The sequence below is a fragment of the Varanus komodoensis genome, unplaced genomic scaffold (genome assembly GCF_004798865.1).
Source record: "Varanus komodoensis strain SLA01 unplaced genomic scaffold, ASM479886v1 scaffold45, whole genome shotgun sequence".
Lineage (NCBI taxonomy): Eukaryota > Metazoa > Chordata > Lepidosauria > Squamata > Varanidae > Varanus > Varanus komodoensis.
In genome coordinates this window covers 1,771,918-1,793,013 of record NW_025336011.1, presented here as the reverse complement: position 1 = coordinate 1,793,013, position 21,096 = coordinate 1,771,918, and the positions used below count along the sequence as shown (strand labels likewise).

At 43.7% G+C, this 21,096-nt stretch overlaps 2 protein-coding genes across 2 annotated transcripts; one reads left to right on the top strand and one right to left on the bottom strand.

The window, feature by feature from the left end:
- The first annotated feature begins 241 nt into the window (after nucleotides 1-241).
- On the top strand, nucleotides 242-13,016 carry SCRN2 (secernin 2). Its single transcript, XM_044444763.1, has 9 exons — nucleotides 242-256; nucleotides 2,431-2,609; nucleotides 3,392-3,573; nucleotides 4,143-4,342; nucleotides 5,937-6,152; nucleotides 8,031-8,196; nucleotides 9,418-9,598; nucleotides 10,649-10,836; nucleotides 12,818-13,016. Exons 2-8 carry the CDS (start codon nucleotides 2,436-2,438, stop codon nucleotides 10,805-10,807), a joined length of 1,278 nt encoding a protein of 425 aa, XP_044300698.1. The 5' UTR covers nucleotides 242-256; nucleotides 2,431-2,435; the 3' UTR covers nucleotides 10,808-10,836; nucleotides 12,818-13,016.
- A 2-nt stretch (nucleotides 13,017-13,018) lies between these two features.
- On the bottom strand, nucleotides 13,019-20,931 carry LRRC46 (leucine rich repeat containing 46). The gene is made up of 8 exons (XM_044444506.1): nucleotides 20,922-20,931; nucleotides 19,709-19,811; nucleotides 19,096-19,204; nucleotides 17,852-17,898; nucleotides 16,019-16,128; nucleotides 15,470-15,539; nucleotides 14,816-14,970; nucleotides 13,019-13,882 (listed from the first exon to the last, which is right to left on the bottom strand). Exons 1-8 carry the CDS (start codon nucleotides 20,929-20,931, stop codon nucleotides 13,518-13,520), a joined length of 969 nt encoding a protein of 322 aa, XP_044300441.1. The 3' UTR covers nucleotides 13,019-13,517.
- Nucleotides 20,932-21,096: the final 165 nt, after the last annotated feature.

Genomic DNA, 21,096 nt, shown 5'->3' with positions numbered 1-21,096 from the left:
GGCCAGTTTGGGAAAGCTTCAATAGATGATACAAGGGCGCCTTCTAGCGTCCCTCTCTCTGGGCAACAGGCAACGTCTCTACTTTCTTTCCGTCTCTCTCTTTTTTGGACACCTTCCGGGCCGCTCTAAATCGAATCCGGCCGCGGCGCGGAAGCTCCAAGCTTGGATTTCGGCGTCGGAAAGTTTGCCCCCGGCTGCCCAGGCCGCTGGACCCGACACGGGCCTTTTCTTTTTGGGACCGGAACTGGAAGATTGTGTGAGTTGGAACTAACTAGGGGAGGAGGACTTGGGGGTGTGGAAAGCAAGCGCAGCAAGAGCATGGCGGGAGGGGGGATATGAACCTGCGAAAGGTCGGGTGATGCAACTTGGGACGCGCATCCCTCGGCGAGTTCAATGTAGTTCAGCCTGGTGCGCTGCGGACAGGTTGGACTACTACCTCTAGCATCCCCTATACCGCTGGAGGGCACCAGTTTGAGAAAGACTGATCCAGAGATAGTAACGGATATATAATTGTAAATATATATTTTATATAACGTATTTTGTGTGTATGCACAATCCATTAGCGGACACTAGCATTGGAAAACTGGCTTGGAGAGAGTAATGGCGTGTGAATGCTTTGCAGAAGTCGAGCGGGGGGGATCTTACCTAAGGGGCATGGAAGAGTTGGAAAGGGGTGGAAGAGTTGGTAGCCATCTCTGGGCTTCGGGCGTTGTGGAAGAATGGGAAATTATAAGGGGATGGACGATGGGGGGCGGGGGGTGCAGCAGCGAATGATTGTTACAAAGCATTCTGGAGTAGAAGCCTTTGCTGGAAAGTGCATCTGGGGAGCTTCTCTGTCATATCTGTATGTGATGATGCTCTTTCTCCCTGCAAAATCGAAGCTGCAAATAGTAGGGGGAAATAAAGAGTAAGAAGAGGGGGCTTTGACTTTTAAAGGATGTATGAAGGATTTAGACAAAAGGACTGTGGGAAGGAGGAAGGGATTATTATTGTTAGCTATAATAGCTCTTATCAATGCATGCTGCAGTTACACATGGTGAAAGGGTAGGCCCCTGCCCCAAGGAGCTCACAATCTAAGAGCAAACACAGGTGAGTGGACAGAGGAGGAATATAGAGGCAAGGAGTGAATATAGCGCCCTCCCCCCAGCTTCTCATGACAGTGAGATACAGGGACTAAGGGAAGGCAAAGTCTTATCCAAAACTATGGGTTTCAAGGAAAGATCAGGAGGAAACATATGTATATATACTGCATTTATATGCCACCTTTTTGTTTCTGTAATAAACCTAAAGAGAGTTACATAGTCATCTTCTACTCCATGTTATTTTCACAACAATCCTGTAAGGTGGGTTTGTCTGAGAATGATTAAAGCAATTTTTAATAAACAGCACAATTCAGTTACAGGAATCAAAAACAGCAGTAGTTTAAAACCTATTTCACCAAAGTTTTAATAGAAAGTGTTTGAAACAACAACAAAAAGGTTTGCTTATAAACAAAAGCGAGGGCCATATTTTGGTGAGAGAATCCAGAAGATACATGGCCACCACCAAAAAGATCCTGTCCCTATTGCAAAGGTAGGCAAATTGTGACCCTTCAGATGCTTTGGTCTGCAGTTCCCATCAGCCCTACCTTGCAGAATCAATAGTGAGGGATGATACAAGTTGTGAGCCAAACTCTGGAGGGCTTCAAGTTGTCCATCACTGCAAGTTTAGTGCATGCCCATGTTCATGGCAGGCTGCAGGTAGGGCCTGAAAGACCCATCTTAAGGCCCAGGCAATTCTGTGTGGGTTCAGGTGGTTGGCATTGCCACTTTAAATAGAAAGCCAGTGTGGTGTAATGTTGAAGAGTGTGGAAGTGGGACTTAAAAGAAGTTGGTTCTAGTATCAACTCAGCCATTGAGCTAACTGTGTGACTTTGGGCCAATCACAGACCCTCAGCCCATCTGCCTGACAGGGTTGTTGTTGGGAGGATAAGACTGAGAAGAGGCAAATTATGTAAGCTGCCTTGAGTTCCTTGAAAGGAAAAAAGGCAGGGTATAAAGATAATTAATAAATAAAGCTATTAAATTGGGCATGAGTAACAGAGGCAAGTCCCGCTTTCTTTGTGAACCAGCCTAAGTTGCTAATACCACTTCTGCCTCCATCAAAGAAACCCCCAAACTTCAACCATGATCTTTCTTGGGGAATGAATTCCCATTCAGATCAAAAACAGGTAAATATAAGCAGAATCTAACCATTTCGAGGAATCTGTTATTTATGTTAGATACCCTCATATCTTTAGCTACCCAGCTCGTTGAAATCAAATTGAATTGATTATGAAAGCCCAAGGGGGAGCCCCTCTCTGTCCCATGGAAAAAAGCAGAGATTCTCATCCAAACTTGGTGTGTATGAAGGTGCCAATCTTCAGCTGCCTTGTTTTATGTTTTCCTGTAGTTAGGATGGCTGACCCTCAGCCCCAGGCACCCTCCTCCTGCGACTGCTTCGTTTCGCTTCCGCCAGCCTCTGCTAACGGAGAGGTGATCTTTGGCAAGAATTCAGACCGGCCAAGGGACGAAGTCCAGGAGGTAGTCTATTTCCCAGCTGAATGTCATGCCAAAGGGACAAAGGTGCAGGTGAGTTGAAATCTGGGCATGGGCATGGGCTGGGAAGGACTGGGGGGTATGTTGGAGTAGTTGTGGGTGTGGGGAGAATATTCCAGAAACCAATGTGGAATGGGAGGATCCCAATATATATTTTGCTGTAGTTATGTGCACACATATGCTCAATTTTTGATGTACCATTGAAAGAGCACAATATGTTCCATATGGTATCAGGAGGAGGAGGACAATATGAGTCCACAGTGCAGTGCAGTCCTGGTGCCATGGATGTAAAATATCTATCCTGGAATAATGGCAGATATGGGGATGGGGAGGGGGTTGGTGCCAGATTGGTGCCCTTACCTTTATTTTGTATTTATATATTGCTTTTTTTTTTTGCAAGGAATCCTATGTTGCTTACATAATTTTGTTGCTTCTCTCTAGTTAATCTCACAGCAACACTGAGGTAGGTCAGACCGAGGGTCAGTGATTGGCCCAAAGTCACCCATTGAGCTTCATGACTGGCTGGGGACTAGAACCCAGATCATCTGAGTTCAGTCCTGATACACTTAACAGTACGCCACGTTTTCTGTCTTTTGAAACTCCATCCTACATTTTGGGCCTTTTTCTCAGTTCAAGCAAGGTAATACAGCCTTTCCTAGCCTGGTACCCCTAATGTTGGCTGGGGATCATGGGAATAATGTTGCAACACACCTGGAGGGTAAAGGATCACTCTTTGTGTAAAAAAGTAAGAACTAAATCATCTTTAGGGTTTGCATGGATGCAACCTTTCCTACAATGCCAGGCTTTCTTTCCAGTGCACATACATTGAAGTGGATCAGGCAGAGAGGACCCATGCAGTCATTCTGAGTCGACCCGCTTGGCTGTGGGGAGCTGAGATGGGGGCTAATGAACATGGTGTTTGCATTGGCAATGAAGGCGTGTGGACCAAGGAACCAGTCGGGGAAGAGGAGGCCTTGCTGGGCATGGATTTAGTCAGGTGAGAAACCACGTGCTGTGGTATGCAAGCCTGACGAATCCACACACAACACTGCCGTGTGTTCTGCCTGGGCAGTCTTAGTCCATGTGAAGGCCAAGGTACTGTGGTCACATGTGTCCGTCATGCTAAACCATGGTTTAGTTTTACGGGGATGAGTTGTGATGACCCTTGGGCCTGGGCCTTCTCCTGCTTCCTCCCTTCTCACAGTGGTGCAGCTTCATAATTTTGAACTCTGGACTTAGGGCAGCATCCTATGCCCCTACAGGCAGAAAAAAAATCTTACAAAATTCAGCATCCTGGCTGGGAAATGATGGGAATTGTAGGACTTTTTTCTGTCTAAACAAGTATAGGATTGAGCCCTTCACTTAAGTTTCCTGGGAACTAAGCTTCATTTTGTGGTAGAGAAAAATAGGATTTTTGAAAAGTAAAAATAATAAGTTCAACATTTGTCCTTGGGTGTATGCTTGTTCAGCATAGATAACTTCTATTTTTGTAGTATAAACTTAGTGAAACCAAGTAGTAGGCAGCAAGATCTGGGGTGCTAATAAGAGCAAAATGTTGTATTTCAGGCTTGGTCTGGAGCGGGGCAGCAGTGCCCACGAAGCCCTCCAGGTCATAACAACACTCCTGGAACGCTACGGCCAAGGGGGCAACTGCAAGGAGGAGCCAACCCCTTTCATTTACCATAACACCTTCCTCCTGGCAGACCGCACTGAAGCGTGGGTCTTGGAAACAGCCGGGCGGTTTTGGGCTGCTCAGAGGATTCAAGGTGAGCATTTTTGAGAAAAAGATAGGAGATGTAAATAACAAAGATGCACTGAATGTAGCTGCAGTTGTTTCATTGCCAACTGTCTGTGCATTGTTTGCTTGATACTGATACTCTCAGATTGGAAACTGCATGGAAAGAACCTTAGTTCCACAGCCTGGATAAATGGCCCAACTGTGCATATTTGCTTGCTTTTCTTCTCCCCTTATTTGCTTAGTTTATTTGCCTGCCTGCCTGCCTGCCTTCTTTTAAAGTTATGAATAGCAAACTCATTCTTCCGGTGTAGATTCTTATGTAGCCAAAACAGCATCATCTATGCCCAAGAGGCTGAAGTACCAACAGACTTGGGGGAACCCCTTCCCCATAACACACACACACATGCAACAGTTTAATGAAGATTCAGCTTGCTTAGTGGGCCCAGAATGCTGACTGGCTGTTGCAGAAACAGAAAACTGGTCAGAATGGAATGGAATATGCTGGAGGTGGGTATGGGTGACTGGAACACTTGCCACTACAATATGCACATTGTACTTTGCTTCTGCTTCTCATGGGAAGGAGGCAAGCTACTGGCCCATGAGCCCTGGAAATCTTTATTTAGCGTCTGAAAATCACCAGGCGTCGCTCACATATTTCAGATTGTACCTTTGTAAAAATGAGGGCTAGTAACTAAAACAGAAAGGAAAGCAGATTCTCTCAGGAAGACAAAAGCATCACCCAGTGCCAGAACCTGACCACAATACAGGGCTTATTCTGAGATAGGACTTACCAGGATAAGAGTATTCTAGCAATTATTTATTATTATCTATAAACATCTGCTCCCATTATGTTTCTACATTGCTCCTATTAATTTAGAGGGTCTTAATTTTCAGTTGACCTATATAAGGTTGTGCTTTACCACATCTAACAATAAAAAGAAATTTGATGCATACAAGATAATAAAACAGAATTTAAAAAGTGCTCAAAAATTAAAACAACTAGGATGCCATCATTTATTCATGCTGATCAGCATGTGAGGTGGCCCTGATTTACATGCTGATTTACATGCTGTAAATGGCTGAAACTCTGTGGTCCCCTTAGTGTACATGCCGGGTTTCAGAAGTTTGGATTTTATGGTCCTGTCATCATGGCACAGACAGACACACCAACACAAACTCTATTTTATTATAGGCAACAGGATTTCTGTCCTGCTTTTCTGCAGCCTAGGAGAAGACATGAGAAAGCTCTGCAGTGGTTGCTAGGAGCCAGAGTGGCTCCTGCTGGACAAATAGTGACGATCACAGCCATCCCTCCCTCCCTCCCTCATATTTATATATTTATATATTTGCTATTTTAATTGTATTGGTTTAATTTGTCTTTTGCTATTTTATGAAACATTGGAAAAATGATTATTTTAAGGTCCAAGAGAACCGATTAAAAAGTTCTGATGAAGCAGAACACAGGATGAAAATCAAGGACTTTAAGAGGCAACATTTAGGTCAAAATTTTCAGATTGTCAACATGTATTTTGGAATTGTTCCATGAATGGAGCCATTCTTTTCTTAAACCTCCTGCTGATTAAGATCTGTTGTCCTCCCCTGCATCCTCACCACTTCCCTAGAAGGTGCCCGGAACATCTCCAACCAGCTGAGCATTGGAACAGACATTACCGCTGAACATGCGGACCTACGACAACATGCGCAGAGGCAAGGATGGTGGAGCGGTGAAGGGGAGTTCAATTTCCTAGAGGTGTTCTCACTCATCCAGCAACCAGTTCGCATGGAAGCTGCCAAGGCTCGGTATTGTGCTGGTCAGCAGCTGCTGCGCCAGCATTCAGGTATATTTTCAAAATATGTGGAGGGTGAAGTGTTCAAAGTGAGCAGAGGAAGTGCAGGATCTGAAAGAATGGGCTTCTTTTGTCAGGGCTCCTTTAGAGCCCGACAGGGCAGTTCAGGCATTCAGGATGCTCCCTGTGTGATACCCTGATGGATCACAGCTACCTCTCGTCTTGGTGCATGGTGGTTCTAGTTCAAATGGAGTTCTTGTGCAGTTACACTGTAGTGGTGAGAAAGAGCACTCGCTGACATACTGTGCAGTTAATGTAACATGTAGCTTGTCCCTAAGTCAAACCACTGGTCTGTATAGTCTTCCTCCAACTGGTAATGGTATTCTAGCGTTAGGTGAAAAAAATCTTTCATGTCCTTGGTATCTTTCATCCGGAGGTACTAGGGAGTGGATTTGGAGCCTTCGTGCAAAATAAGCAGCAGCGCAGGGTGTCATTATAAGTTACCCTCATCTGACACAGTTCTGCCAGGGCTGGCCCAAGGCAGTTTGTTGCCTGAGGTAAAGGAAAAGAGGTGAGTGGACTGGCAATTGAATCTTGCTGGCATCCATTGAATTTTGCACAGCATCCTACAGAACCCCTGAAATTTGTTTGTTGTATTTTAATTTTATGTTGTGAGCCACCCCGAGGCTTCGGCGAATGGGGCGGCATAGAAATGTTTTAATAAATAATAAATAAATAAAACAGAGCTTTATTTTATTAAAATATTTATTTTATTAAAAGAGAGCTTAGAGGGCTCTCTTCTCCAGCACCTGGTGCCTCTTCCTAGCATCTGCCACCTGAGGAGGGTGTCTCACAATGTCTAATGACAGAGCCGACCCGAAGTGCTGCAGACCTTTCAGCCTCTTTGCACCATGTAGATAACCTTGATGCTAGATGCAGAAAGCATTGCAACTGACCCCTAGGTAGCGGCTTCTTTACACCACTGCAACAATCTGTGCTGTCAGGAAAAGTGTCGTCCTCACACACTGTGACACAATCTGCTGGCAGGCTCTATTCTGCGAGCCCTGTTGGGAAATACACTTTCCACATTAGACACCTATTATCATGGGCTACCTTTCCACTCCTGAAAGCTGCCGCCTTTAGCCCTACAATCTGCTCCACCCTAGCCTAGATACTGAAGCACTAGCTCTGTTTCCTAGGTGGTCAAGGAAAGGGGAGCACTCTGCTTGTGATCAGAGGCACTCTCCTCATTAGCTGATGCATCCCATTTCCTACACCCATAGCCACTGCACCATGTAGATTTTGTTTCTTTAAGAACAGGAAGCAACAAAGGTCTTAAATTGCAGATCCTTTCCACCCCCCTACAATGTTTGTGTTCTTTAAAAATCACAAAACAGAAAAACAGCTCATTTGACTCTTAGTAGGTCAGAACATGCCCTGCTGTGTCATGGTGCGCTAACTGCAGTTGTAGGAAATCCGATGCAGCTAGTAGGTGGAGTGCCTCTGACCACATGCAGAGTGTCCCCCTTTCCTTGACCACCTAGGAAACAGAGCTAGCCCTTCTGCATCTTGGCTTGGATGGGGCAGCCATTAAGGTTAGAGGCAAACGTTTTCAGGAGTGCAAAGCTATTCCAAGATAGTTTGGTCCCTAATGTGAAAAGTTTGTTTCCCTATGGGACTTGTGGAGAAGACCCTGCCAGTGGATTGCACCACATTGGTCACCTCTGTCTGCCTTTCCCACTTTGCCTCCTGTAATGGTTCCCCAGATCTGCCATGTTTGCCTTCCCCTGATTGATGGTAGAGCCTTCTCTTCAGGACCATGTGAACTGCAACACCTTTGAAAAAGGAAATAAAAAATGGCTGATGGGACAACCAACTGGCTGTTGTCATTGCTGTTCATGTAGGATTCCTGCATCCATGTTGTTGCAGGGCAGATCACTGCAGAGACCATGATGACCTTCTTGAGTGACAAGGCCAGTGGGATTTGTGTGGACACGGAAGGGTTCTGCACCACAGGCAGCATGGTCTCCATCCTTCCACAGGATTGCCACCTGCCTTGCATCCACTTCTTCACTGCCACACCAGACCCTTCCAGGTGAGCCAGCGATTCCTGCTCAGTCACAGGTGGCAATTGGCGAATACATGGAGCCTCCTCCTGCCAGTTGCTGCCAACTTTGCCTAGCTCAGGAGTGCAGTGGAGGGCACATTACTGAGGACCCTTAAAGGTAGGATGCTCGCTGTCTATATGAGGCTGCCCTTGATGGGAACTGCTTTGTCAGCTTGTAGGATTCTCCCAGCCTGTTCTTCATTAGTTACATCAGTTTCCAGATTGCTTCTGGATTTAGTTGAAAGGAAGTGAGAAAATGGAGGAACAGATATTCTTCATATTTGAGGGAAGTAACCGAAAATTAAGAAATACTGAAAGAAGATTTTGAACACGGAAATGTCTTTTGATCTGGCTAACAATAATTGAGTTAGAAGTTGATTATTTCATGCTTCGAGGAAACCCACTGAAATCAAGGGGACAAGTGAGCCATGGCTAAATGGAATCCCATTGATTCTGTAGGTCTTAATCAATCTAAGTATGATTTGCATCTGGATCCAATCCACTGTTCTGTTTATATGACTATCATGTTGCAAGATGATGAGGAAAGGACGAATCACTTGTTGACTGAAGCTGGATGTCTTACCACCTGTTACTGAAAGCAGCAAGATACCATTTTGTTAATGGAATGCATGACAGAAATATGTGATTTGAGCAGCATTATTAAATTGGCTGATATTATTAGGGTTTGAGAACAAAGACAAGGAAATAACAGGTTTTTTGTTTTTGTTTTTTGAGAAATGGTAATGATTAACGATGTTTTAAAGCAAGACAGAATACTATCATATGACATCTTTGCAAAGATATAATTTTATTGTTCTGTGTTTTGTTATAATACCAAATTATCATGAAGTGCAGTATTTATTGATGGTAACAATTTATACATATTGTTGAGATTTTTAAAGGTATATATGTATGTCAATATTTGAATTTGTATTAAGCATAACATTATGCTTAATTTTTTAAAGTTTAAAAATGGGGCTTCCCCACTGCCTCATCTTGCTTTAAAGCATGGATTGGTACCCCTCCAGATGTGTTGACATGCAAATCTGAGGGTGATGGGAGTTGTGTGCCAAAGCATACTGGATCCCACAGTGAGCCCCATCCTAGCTTTAGGGCTTTGACTTAAGTTGAAATTGTAAGAATTCATGAAGCGTGCTTGAGTTTTCAGTAAAGTACCTGACAGAACCCTCTTTCTCTTTTGCTTGGCAGGTCTATCTTCAAACCTTTTATCTTTGTTCCCAACATCACTTCTTTTCCCCAGGTGAAATCACCAAACTTTGGTGACAAAGACCCCATCAGAGAGACTCCTCGGTTTCAGAGCCAAATCGATCGACGACATGATCTCTACCAGCAGCATCAGTTAGCTCTGGAGATCATGAATCACAATCAGGTGACCCAATACCCATTTTGTGTTACTTCTCAGTGTTCAGCCTCTGGGTTTAACACCCATGGCCACTGCCCTGGGTGAGATTTCAGGGATGTAATTTTAGAAACTTCCTAATGGTAAGAGCTGTTTGAGAGTCAAACAAATTGCCTTGGGACCTGGTGAGTTCACCTTCACTGGAGGTATTTAAGTAGAGGTTGGATGGTCAACTGTTAGGGGTGCATTGCAAATCCAGGGTTAAGCAGCGGAGTGGAGTATATGACCTCCACATTTCCCTGCAGCTCTGTGTCATTCTATGCCCTAACCAAGCCTGAGAATCACCAAACCTCAAAATTATAATGCTCTGAAAGTGATAAGAGATTGGCTTCCAAAATGTAAAAGCATAATAAAACAAATTCAAAACATGCATATTTTATAGAAATACACACAATAGAATGTGTGTATAGAATGTAGAATTATAGAATGTAGAAATACACACAAAGTGGTAAAATCACAAGGAGCCACATAACAGCAAGCTCAGTCAGGATAAATTAGATCAAATTGAATCTATGAACCTGCGATTTAAAGGGAAAAAAATCAAAAGTTCCTTGCCTGGTGCTGAATAGGACCAAGTAGGTGCCAGGGATTGGGTGTATCCTGGGGATACCCAATATTGGATAATCCTACTTTAACCCTAAAGCATTTTATATTCATATCTGCAACTCATCCACTTGATCTCCCTTTGAGTGTTACATTTGGCAACATGGAGGCTGTGTTACAGAGGCTGGACCACAGCTTGTCCTTGTACCAGCATTGCCACAGTTCCCAGAAGGGCTGATGCTGTTCTGGGAGGGAGAAACAATTTGCAGATTGTTCCCACATGGCCTTGGACTGTAGGCATGACAGAGTGGGTCAACAGGGGCAACACAGCAGTGGCAACTATGCCTCTGATGCTCTCAGCGAGCATATCCTTCCATTTCTGGGTGTCGGGGCTTGTGGGCTGGCCTCTGTCATGGTGAGGGTGGAGGGCAAATGGCAACAGTCCACATTAATATCCCATCCTCTCCCCTCTTCCAGCACAAGTGCCAGAGGCTCCAGGAAATTATGCAGAAATTTCAGCGGCAGATCCTGGAGGCTATGAAAAATCTGTTGGCAGGCTCTTCGACGCTGAAACCCCAGGAACTGGCTGACCTCTTCTACAGTTCTGTGGACGCAGAACTCAAGTTATATAAATGATGGATTCTTTCCAGGGCAGATAGTCTGAGGTATAATCCTGCTAGAGCTGAGAATTACATATGCAAGTCTTACCTCTGTTTGATGTTGATGATGATGATGAACTTTTCCAAAGCTTAAATCTTAGAGTTAGCACACACAGCTTGTGGAATTGATTTCCACTGAATGTCTGAAATCAGCCTTCCCCAACCTGGTGCTCTTTATATGTTTCTGACTGCCGACTTCCAACATTGCTGACCAGTGGCCATGCTGGTGGGAATTAGTGTCCTCCAGATGTTTTGGACTTCCAAGATGAAAAAGGCTGCCCTAAGGCTGTTGGCACAGTTGTGACTTTGAGAAGTTTGTGAAGGCTGAACAGTGGTTAAGTGCAATGTTTTTATTTTGCATTGCTTGGGGCTTTTTGGGATCCCCATCTGTCCACTGTCAGAGAGAGGACACAGGCTAGATAGACGTCCAGCTTTCTTATGAATATTCAGTGTGACAACTGGGGATTCATTAGATAAATTTCAATCAGCAAACTAGAGCAGTCTCAGACTTTAATAAATTTCTGTAGTTTAGTAACTTGGGGTGCAACACTGTGGAAATGGGCATAAGCCTCCAAACTTGGAGGTTCACACTTAGCTAAAGCAAAGCAGAAGGAACAACAGAGGTAATCTTTACCTCCCTGCTTTGCGTTTTTATTAAATGGACACTTTTGGCCAACAAGTGACAACCTTTCAGGAAGGGAGACTGGCACAGCTTCAGGATACCTTTCACACATACCTTCTGCCCCTCTCCCTGCCCCCTTTAACCATTCTCCAAGGTTGCTTTCTAATCATGGAAGGCAGCCCATGTGTTTTCTTCTGTACCAGCTCCAGGGAAGCTGGGAATCCAAAGCATCCTATAAGCCCTCAGCCTCTGGTGTGTTCAGACAATGCAACATGCCATGGTGAATTTTTAACCATTGTTGGTCTGTCATGTTATCTGAAGCGAGTCGTGGTATTTCATTATAGTAAGCTTGGTCTTTAGAAAACATAATAAGAAACAATAATTTGTTCTATTGTTTCTCTGCACCACGTCTTGCCATGGTGTTTGAGCTCAGGATCAAGGTTTGCAGAGTCCTCTGGAAAGAGTGGCAGCTGCAGGCCCCACTCCAGCTTGTATGTGTGGAACACTGAGGAAGAGGCAGGCAACATAGGCAGGGAGCAATGCATCTTGGGATTGAATTTCTGGCCCAGTGGCTGATGTGATCTATGCTAGCTGTTGGAAGACTGAGCAGTGAAGATGGAAACCACCATAAAGTAGAAACCGCTTGATTGTCTGTAGGTAGATCATGGTAAACTCTGAACCATGGGAACCACATGGGGTTGCTTGTTGTGTTGAGTGAATCCAACCGATGTCTAAGGTCATAGTACGGTATTCTTGGAGAATACCGTACTATGTTTGGCCAAGTTTTGCTGTGTTAGATCCATAGACTTCTAACAGCAGTGTATTAAGAAAGGCATGACTTGAGCACAGAGCATAGGAAGGGGAAGAATCATTCATAAATTGAGACTGATAACCATTCAGAGGCAGAGAAATGAAACGGATTATCTTCCTTGATGCACAAACTCCTAGCATGACCCATTGACTGCAAATTTCCCTGGCTCAGGAACTTTTCAGGCTGAATGGTTTAATTCCCTCTGCAAAGGCAGAATAGCCACAAAGCCAATTTGGGCTGAAAGGGAAGTTCCCTCTCAGACTAAGACCCAAGTATTGGTGAGACCCAAGCAGCTTGGTTAGGGGGAGTTTAACAAGTTTCTTGCTTATATTCACAAGCACTCATGCTACACAGACACACTTTCATACAGTTTAGAGCATTGCTGTTATTTCAGTAGGCTTTCATGAAGTATATTTGTAAGGAAACATATATTAATCTTGGAGAAGGGTTTTTCACTTTAAAACAACATTTGACATGCCAGACTATTTGTCCATTATTATGAACACAACATAGCAGAATATATGTAAGATTTGTGCTCCCATTTTCCTTTCTAGTTCTAAGAACTTCAAAGCACCAAAGAGAACCGTTTGCCATCTTCTAATCCTGCTGCTGTAATCCTGATACCCACTTTGGTGGTGTTCACTGCTGGTGAGGCGATTGGCAACAATCTTCTCAACTACAATAATAAATAATCCTACCCAAGCCTTTCAGAGAACTGATGCTGACACCTGTGATCTTCCATAAACCCAAATGGACTTTAGTTCCCATCTAGCACATGCAACCTGCTAGACTGGGAGGACTCAAGTCGTTGGGGTCTGTTTTAAAGGGCGTCTCTCAGCCACCCTTTTTACACTTTGGTTTCACAAGTCAGGTTTGGAACTGAGTTTATGCTTGCCAAGAGACTTCTGGGTGCAGCCTCATAAGTTTGTATTCTCCAGGCATCTTTTGGGTAGCTGCTAGTTAAACCAGTTTTCATGCAGTGAATATTTGTAGCACAGAGCAAGTCTCTCTACATTTTAGTAGAAAGGGGCCACACCTAAGTAAACCTGCAGCTGGCCTCAAGATTCCCACTCTTTTTTCAGAGGTACTGTTGCCTACGTTGGGATTCTTATTTCTAACTGAAGCTTCCTTCTAAACTACCCAATATTTCCTTATAGATGGACAATAATCCATCTTCCTATTGGAGCCAAGGAAGCATTGTAATTGACAGAATATAAAGCTTATACAAAACTGTTATTTTTAAGGATGCAGTACTCATTTCTTTACTCCCTTGCTTGCAGTTTTAGCTGAGCTTGATGCCTCTTTTGAGGATTTCATCTGGATCTGGTTTGTGCCCTCAGATTTTCTCTTTGGAATATTTGACCCTGTGCAAAATACTGGATTTCTTGTTTTTAGAAGTGGGTTAGCATCAGTTTGGGGCTTGTCATCCTTTGAGGCTGGGGTTCTTAGTTCTGATACACTCAGTGTCTTGGGACTATCTTGGTTTATGTTGAACACCAGTTCCCTCAGCTTCTCTCTTTGCTTCAGCTCCTCCAGACGGGTCTCGTGCTCCCTTACTGCCTCCTCTCTCCTCCAGGCTGAGCGGCTGCTAAACTCATTATGGAGGTCAGCAAAGAAGTCTGCCAAAGCAAAAGGATAAGAAAATGTCATACTCTGCCTGTTGTGATCTCTGAACTCAGGGCAAGGAGTACAGATATCTACTCATGCTTTCCTTCTTAACAGAGCAGGGAAGGGAAACAGCACTGCCTTCCCACAATGCTGTTACTTTTCAGCTGATCTCAGCCAATCTGCCTAGACGTTGTCCTGTTTGACTTTTAAGGGTATCAGCATACACAGTTCTGGCCAAAACAATTTCATGAGCATCATTTCATTGAGTATGACGCCACAGTAATTCAGAAGCTACTTGCTCTAGATGCACATGGAGTTCTGCATCAGCACGGGCTAACAGTATGTACAAGGAGTGTGCCTGTATAGGCACCTTAGAACTCCAGGAGTTTTGGATTATGACAAGGGTGTGCAATATTGGAACAGTTGCTTCTTTGCCTTCAATTCAGCTCAGCCAAAAACATGGAGTTGTGCAAAGCCTTCCTGTATGTGTTCCTGTTGCTATAATTAACCTCTTAACACAAACATATAGACACTAGCTTACAAAGATTAAACTCTACCAATGTTCATTTTTCTCTAAATTGGGAATAAAATTAGTGGTGAAAGTGAACATGGTAAAGATTTTTTAGAAACCAAACTATTAGGAAGAGCTGTAATAATGATAGTAACAATCCTTTCCTCAACATGCCTTATCTATGCTTACATGCATGCCCTGCCTTTCTGCTAAAGAGCACAAGCAGTATAGCTGGGTTTCTTCCTCCCTTTATATTCTCACAACAGTCCTGTGAGGTAGGTGAGGCTGAGATAGAGCTGAGTGAGAATATCACCCTGGACCTCCCTCAACCAACCTGTCAACTATTCTACCATTCTTGCTCAAAATGCAACCTGAAGGTCTTTGCTCCCCCATCATCCTGACATCCGAAATCTAGGTCTGCAATTTGGGGTACCTTTTTCTGTGCTGAAAGGGCAAGAGAGTTCAGGCCAGTCCTCATAGTCACTGTCTTCTGAACCGTCATCGTCATCTTGGACAGAGGCCCTCTGGTTGGGGACATCCTGGCTATCCAGCTCTATCAGATGGGGTAGGGCAGCCAACACACTCTCCCTTGGGACAGTAATCAGAATGCAAGAGCTATCAAGCGAGGGTCAGACAAAAGGGTCCATCTCCAAAGCTCATGACCATCATTCTAGCAAGATGGATTTGCTAGAGGAGCTGTATACTTCCTGTTGCCGTTTCTCAGGCATGTCCAATTCTTCAGTGATTGAATGCCATGCAGGACACAGGGAGAAGAGCTTTTGGAGTCAGCCACAAAGGTTTAATATATTTTTTAAAACCACACTTTTGGAAAGTCCTCCTTCCTCTTGCCAAACACACTGCACTTACTTGGCACACCCTCTTTACTAACATCTCCATTCTGCAGTGCTGCACATGTAAGATCCCACATTCCTGTGGGTTGCCCAATGTGCAGACAACAGGCAGATACAGAAATGGGGCAGGTTTGCCAAAGCATGAGTGCACTCTTTACACATTGTTTGCACACCGGTACAGCTGTGTGTGCATAGGCCTATGGGGTGGGCAGGTATAGACTGTTTCATAGTTTTACCTGTAGCCATTCTGTTTCATGCATTTATTCCCTGTCAGGTCAAGGACCATGAGGCTTTGGGGCAGTTCATCTGCATAGACCACAAGGCAGGAGCAGAGTTAGGTAAGGTGGCAAAGGTGGAAAGAAATATAGATTGCCTTAGTTTTCTGGATGCAAGGTGGCTCTCACACCAGAGGTCAAGAAAGTGGACTATATGTATTTTCTGCCAAATATTTGTTTCTGCACTTGTCTGCACTGGTCTCAGAATCTGGCATCAGGGATGGAGCTTTGTGGGAGGGTGGGGTGCAGGGTTGGCCCCCTTTAAGCAAGGGGTCAGGGATTGAATGATTTAGTTGTTGTTTAAGTGTAGTGTTTCCCTAGCCCGGCATCTTTTGGTCAAATTGGCTATCTGTCAGATTTAATACTAATAAAACTGAAGGGCAGGATGGCTTGTTTTCCACAATACAGCCATAGGTGGCACTTTAAGAAATTCGAAAACTTCGTTCATTTCTAAAAACATTTAACAACACATGGGTGATATACAGGTAGTCAAGTAGAATGTAAGAATACCTGTGTACAGAGTCTCAATGTAGTTCTGCGAGAGATCCAAAAATTGCAACTTCAGAAGAGGCTGGAGGTTCTCCACTTTGCTAATGTGATTTCCAGCTAATGATAGGAATCTGCGATTAAATGGGAAGGCAAGAAGCAGAAGCTGACATTCATTACCCCAAAGAAGCCACTGCCTTCCAGAAAAGGGGAATTACACTGAAGCAATGAGGCAGACTAAGGTCAAAGGATTTGCTGGATGACTTCACAAAGGCAGTGGGAAATGTGCTGATCCTGCTCTCAATGCAAATGCTGTCTGCTCTCCTCCTCCCCACTTTCTCTTCCCTCTCCTTTATTTTCTGTGTGGGCTCAGAATCAGCTGCTAGTTTCCAATTCTCATTATTAAAGCAAATAATTCCTTTGTCCCTGACAATGGCCTAGTGATCACTGAGGTGGTAAAAATTTCCACCACATAGAAAACGAGAAGACTGGAGGAAAGGATTCTAGGCCAGGCCTCTAATTTCCTACGTGGGAAGGAATGCTTTTGTTTATCTGTTTAAAGAAGCATTCAGTTACATGATGTTCCACCTGCAGAAGGGAGCACTGAAACCTAGGCACAGGTTTACTGTCTGAGAGAGAAGCAGGCTTATATAGTTTCTCTGTCTTCTGCTGTGCTGTTTCCTTCATCAAGTCACTTCTTATTCCTCATTCAAGTTTCTCCACTGGACTCAATTACTTTAGGAAAGCTGTCACTGAACTCCCACTGCTCCTCATGGCTCTCCTTCACCTATTCCTTGGGCCAGATCGGGCAATTTCATGGGCTGGATTGGGCTTGCAGGCTGGAGCTTGTCCTCCACTGTACTATTCTGTAATAGCTTCCCATTAGGCAAGCATTCACTCTCTGATAAAAGCCTACCAAATGCTGGTGCAAAATTCACAGGTAAGTACAGTGGTACCTTGGCTCACGAACTTAATCTGTTCCAGGACTCTGGTCGTGACCCAAACTGGTCATGAGCCAATTTAAATTTCCCCATAAGGTTCAGTGTAAATAAGGTTAATTCGTTCTGTAACTTTAAAATCAGGAAAATGTGAAGCAAAGTGACAAAGAACAGCAAAGCTCACAGCCATCTCTGCCCCCCCCCCCATCACCACCATGACTACGATCACGCCTGTCATCCCAGTGTGTTGGGGCAGGGGGGTGAGATGGGCGCGATCACGGGGGCACTGGGGGGGGGGGAAGAGACGGGCGTGATTGCAGGGACACTGGCGGGGAGAGATGGGTACAAACGCGGGCGTGCTGCGGGGGAGACAGGCAGGATCGTGCTGTGCGGGAGATGGCCAAGATTGCGGTTATGCTCCTGCAGGAAAGATGGGCACAATCACGGGCGCGCTCCTGCAGGAAAGATGAGCACGATCTCGGCCACCTCCCCCACCTGTCCCCAGCATGATCACGGCCATCTCCCCACACGGGGGGAGGTGGGAGATGGCTGCAATCGCAGTTGCCACCCAATGCGAAGTTCGCAACTTGAGTCAATTTTTTAATGAAATTTTTGTTCGTGACCCGATTTGGTCATGAGCTGAGGTACCACTGCATTGCCCACCTAATGTTGACTGCAAATCATCTGAACTCAGAACCTGGTCGCTGTATTCTGTGCATGGTGCCTCACTTGCAGTTGCCTTATGAATCAGATTATAGAATATTGTATTCCTCCTCTTTTATAGACCCAAAGTCTTAAACATTTGAGCTTCATTTGTGAATAGTGGGAATTGCTTTCATACATGCTTTTTAAATTGTTGTTCAATCTTCTGCCTTTCTAAGTATTTGAACATGTTGGAAAGATTAGAAATATTACTTACTTCAAATTGGGAAAGCAGCTTAAGTTTTCAATTTTCTTTATTTGATTCTAAAAATGAAATTAGTTTGAGTCAACTTCTAAATCATGAAGAAGGACATGAATTTCCAGAAGGGGTTGGGAAGGAATTTGTATGTGTGTATATTATACATCCAAATGCACATGTATGTACACACTCTATCCTCATTGAGTTGTTGGGATTCCACACCCCTCCTTAAGGATTTTGTTTTCTAAAGATTATATATACTTCTGCGAACCTTACAGTTTCCCTACGTCTGCTGATTCCTCCCTCTTGTGCTGGAAAGGTGCTATGAAGTAACAGCATTCACAACCTGAACATTGAAAATCAGGAGAATGATGTACACATGCATTTCTGCTGCCTTTGTCCTGGTTCAGTGCTACAAGTAGGAGGCATCTTTGAAATTATGGCAAGATGTACAAGCTGTCCCCCTGACAGAAGAAAACTCTTCTTAGCACAATAAGTAAGTGCAAAAGTCCAGCCATTATTTGTCTCTGTCCCAACATCCCTAAGTGTAATCTGAAACCTGCATAGCACCTAGAGGAACCTAACTTAATTTTTAAATCAAAGGTAGTGGGCATAGTGAAGCAAAATCTATATAAGTACCAATCAAAATATTGCAATTGGTGCAAGTTGAGTTCTCCAGGACTTTTCATCAGACTAGGTGGTACAGAAAGCAGGAGGCAGGACAGGAACAAAACAATACAAAAATTAGACAAGAAGTTGGAACCAAGAGGTCTGCATTTTAGGAATTTAGAATCAGGATGGAGTTTCCAGAATGAATGAGTTACTGCTATTTGTTGCAGGTATCAGGTTACACCTAAGGTTCTGGGATAATGAAACAATGTCCAAACCCTACACTCCCTATTTGGAATATGACTAATGAAGATTTTATAGTCTAGAGCATGCTAACTTCTCCCATCTCCACTTTGACTTAACATCCAGCCTGATAGAGGGTTCTGAAGAACCTGAAATCTTGATCACTATTTGGTGATAATTGGTCCTAATGAAGTTACAGCCCCACTGTGAACTTCAGATTCCTTCTTATGCGCCAGCATGGTGCCTTTGCTTTAAGGGTCCTATAGTCATTCCTGCATGTTTTGTCAAGGAGGAAACTCCTTGGATGTAAACCTCACATACATGTAGCATAAGGGAATCAGACTTTGATGGATTCACTTTTAAAGAGAATGTTGTAATACAATGGTAAAAGCAATAAACGGGTGTGTTACCTGTTGCAAGCAGATGCTGTGGATCTGTTCTAAACCTTGAAGGTTGTTGATGCAGCTAATTTTCTTCCTGTCTAGCCGGAGGATCTGGAGAGAAGTCAGAGCTTGGGATCTGAAGTGAGAGACATTTCTTAGTCATCAGCACTATTCCTCCTTTCCCCCTTCTCTTTTATCACCAGCAGTGTAGTGGTAAAGCTTAAAGTGAATTGCTGCCCACTATGACACCCCATGTCCAGGCCTCCATGGAGAGTTGAGGCAGCTGTGTTGATCCATATGAATAACCTAGCTGTAGCAGGTTATTTTGTGGAATCTAATGGGTCTTAATTGCACATTTAAGAGCAACCCACTGAAGTAGTTAAAATTAATTTCATGAAAAGAGGGATAACTGACATCAGTATATGTAACTAGAAGGATCTGCTTCTTCCCAGCTGCTGAGAGGACTGTAGCTGAGCTCAGAGAGAACAGGGCAGCCTGAGTGGGTTTGCCAATGACATCATAGTTCTTGCTAATCAAAACATATCAGCACTTTGACCCCTATGTGCCCTGGTATCACTACATCATGGATTATCAGCATCCCAATGAAAGCTGTATACCAACTTAAGCAACTACAGCATACATACTCCCCAGGGTCTGTTTTTCTGCTGGCACATTCAAATTCCTCTGGGCAATGAGGAATTTTGTCAAGGTCACCCCTCCTTTGGGGGATGACTGTGAATTTTCTGAAAGTAAGATTACAAGCAGTTCTGCTTATCTGGATCTCAAACCCTATGGATATTTAGCTAATAATCCATGTAATGTCCCATCTTAATGCAAGTTAATTACAAACATGAGAATATCTTTCAAGTGCTTAAGGCACTTCTTGATTTAGAAATACTATAAGGCAGTGTCAGGCAAAAAAAATAGAATTATGGTTCAAAGCTGCTGGTCAGTTTTTAGTGGATCACCTAGCAAGAGTCTTGTAAATAAGCCCTCAAAGTCACTAATCTGATTTTTAAAATTAGTCTGCTTGTGTGACATATTTCCCATATGTCTTACAAAAATATATGTGAAATATGTCATACAAATTAATGTCTACATGCAAAGACTACCTGACTAGAGAATTTATAGCTAAACTGAAATCTGTTCCACTAGTCACAGATCAGCTACCCTAGCTCTCTAGAGCAACTTTTTTAAAAAAACTTGCTGCTTTTGAAGCCCATCTTTATAAAACTCAAGGAACCATACATTGCTGCTTTTCCCAGTTTTCACAACAACTGTGTGGGGGTAGCTTAGGCTGAGAGATAGTGACTATTCCAAGAAAATCGTGCAGTGAATTTCAAGGCTGAGTGAAGATTTAACCTGGGTCTCTCTCCAACCTTATTTTGACACTGTAAGCACAATGCCACACCTAGCAAATTCAGATAAATACTTAGGGTGGGTTTCTCTCTATAATCACTTGCTTCCTATCCTATCATTGTTTGGTAAGTGCCTGATGTAGCAATGAAAAATGGCTAACAGTAGCAATAGAACAGACTAATCCAATAACCTGTTACTTGAAATATGCCTCCGTGAACTCTGTGGGATTTTTGAGTAGAAGCCTGTAGGTTGGTGCTGTAAGGCAGCAGTTTTGAGAACACAAAGAGTAAATACTATTGGACACAGTCTGTCTTGCTTCCAAGAAAATATGTACAGGATTGTTATTAATTAGTATCCAACATCTTTGTCCCACCCTTTTTTCACCCCCCATATGTATATATGTGTAGGTGTGTATACACTCGTTCAGATAAATAAGAGGGAAAGGCAGGCAGTTCAACTGAAAGTCTGAGGTCCTTTCAGACAAATTTACTCACCTCCTGGCATGCTTGATGAAAAGTGTCGCCAGTTGAGATATAGTTCCCAATAACGCCACTGCCTAACGAGGCCTAAGAAATGCCTCTGTGTGGGGCAATCCAAGAATCCGTGGGGCTGGGAAGTTTCATGGTAACATCATAGCAACCAATTGGAACTAGCAAAAGGAACACAGAT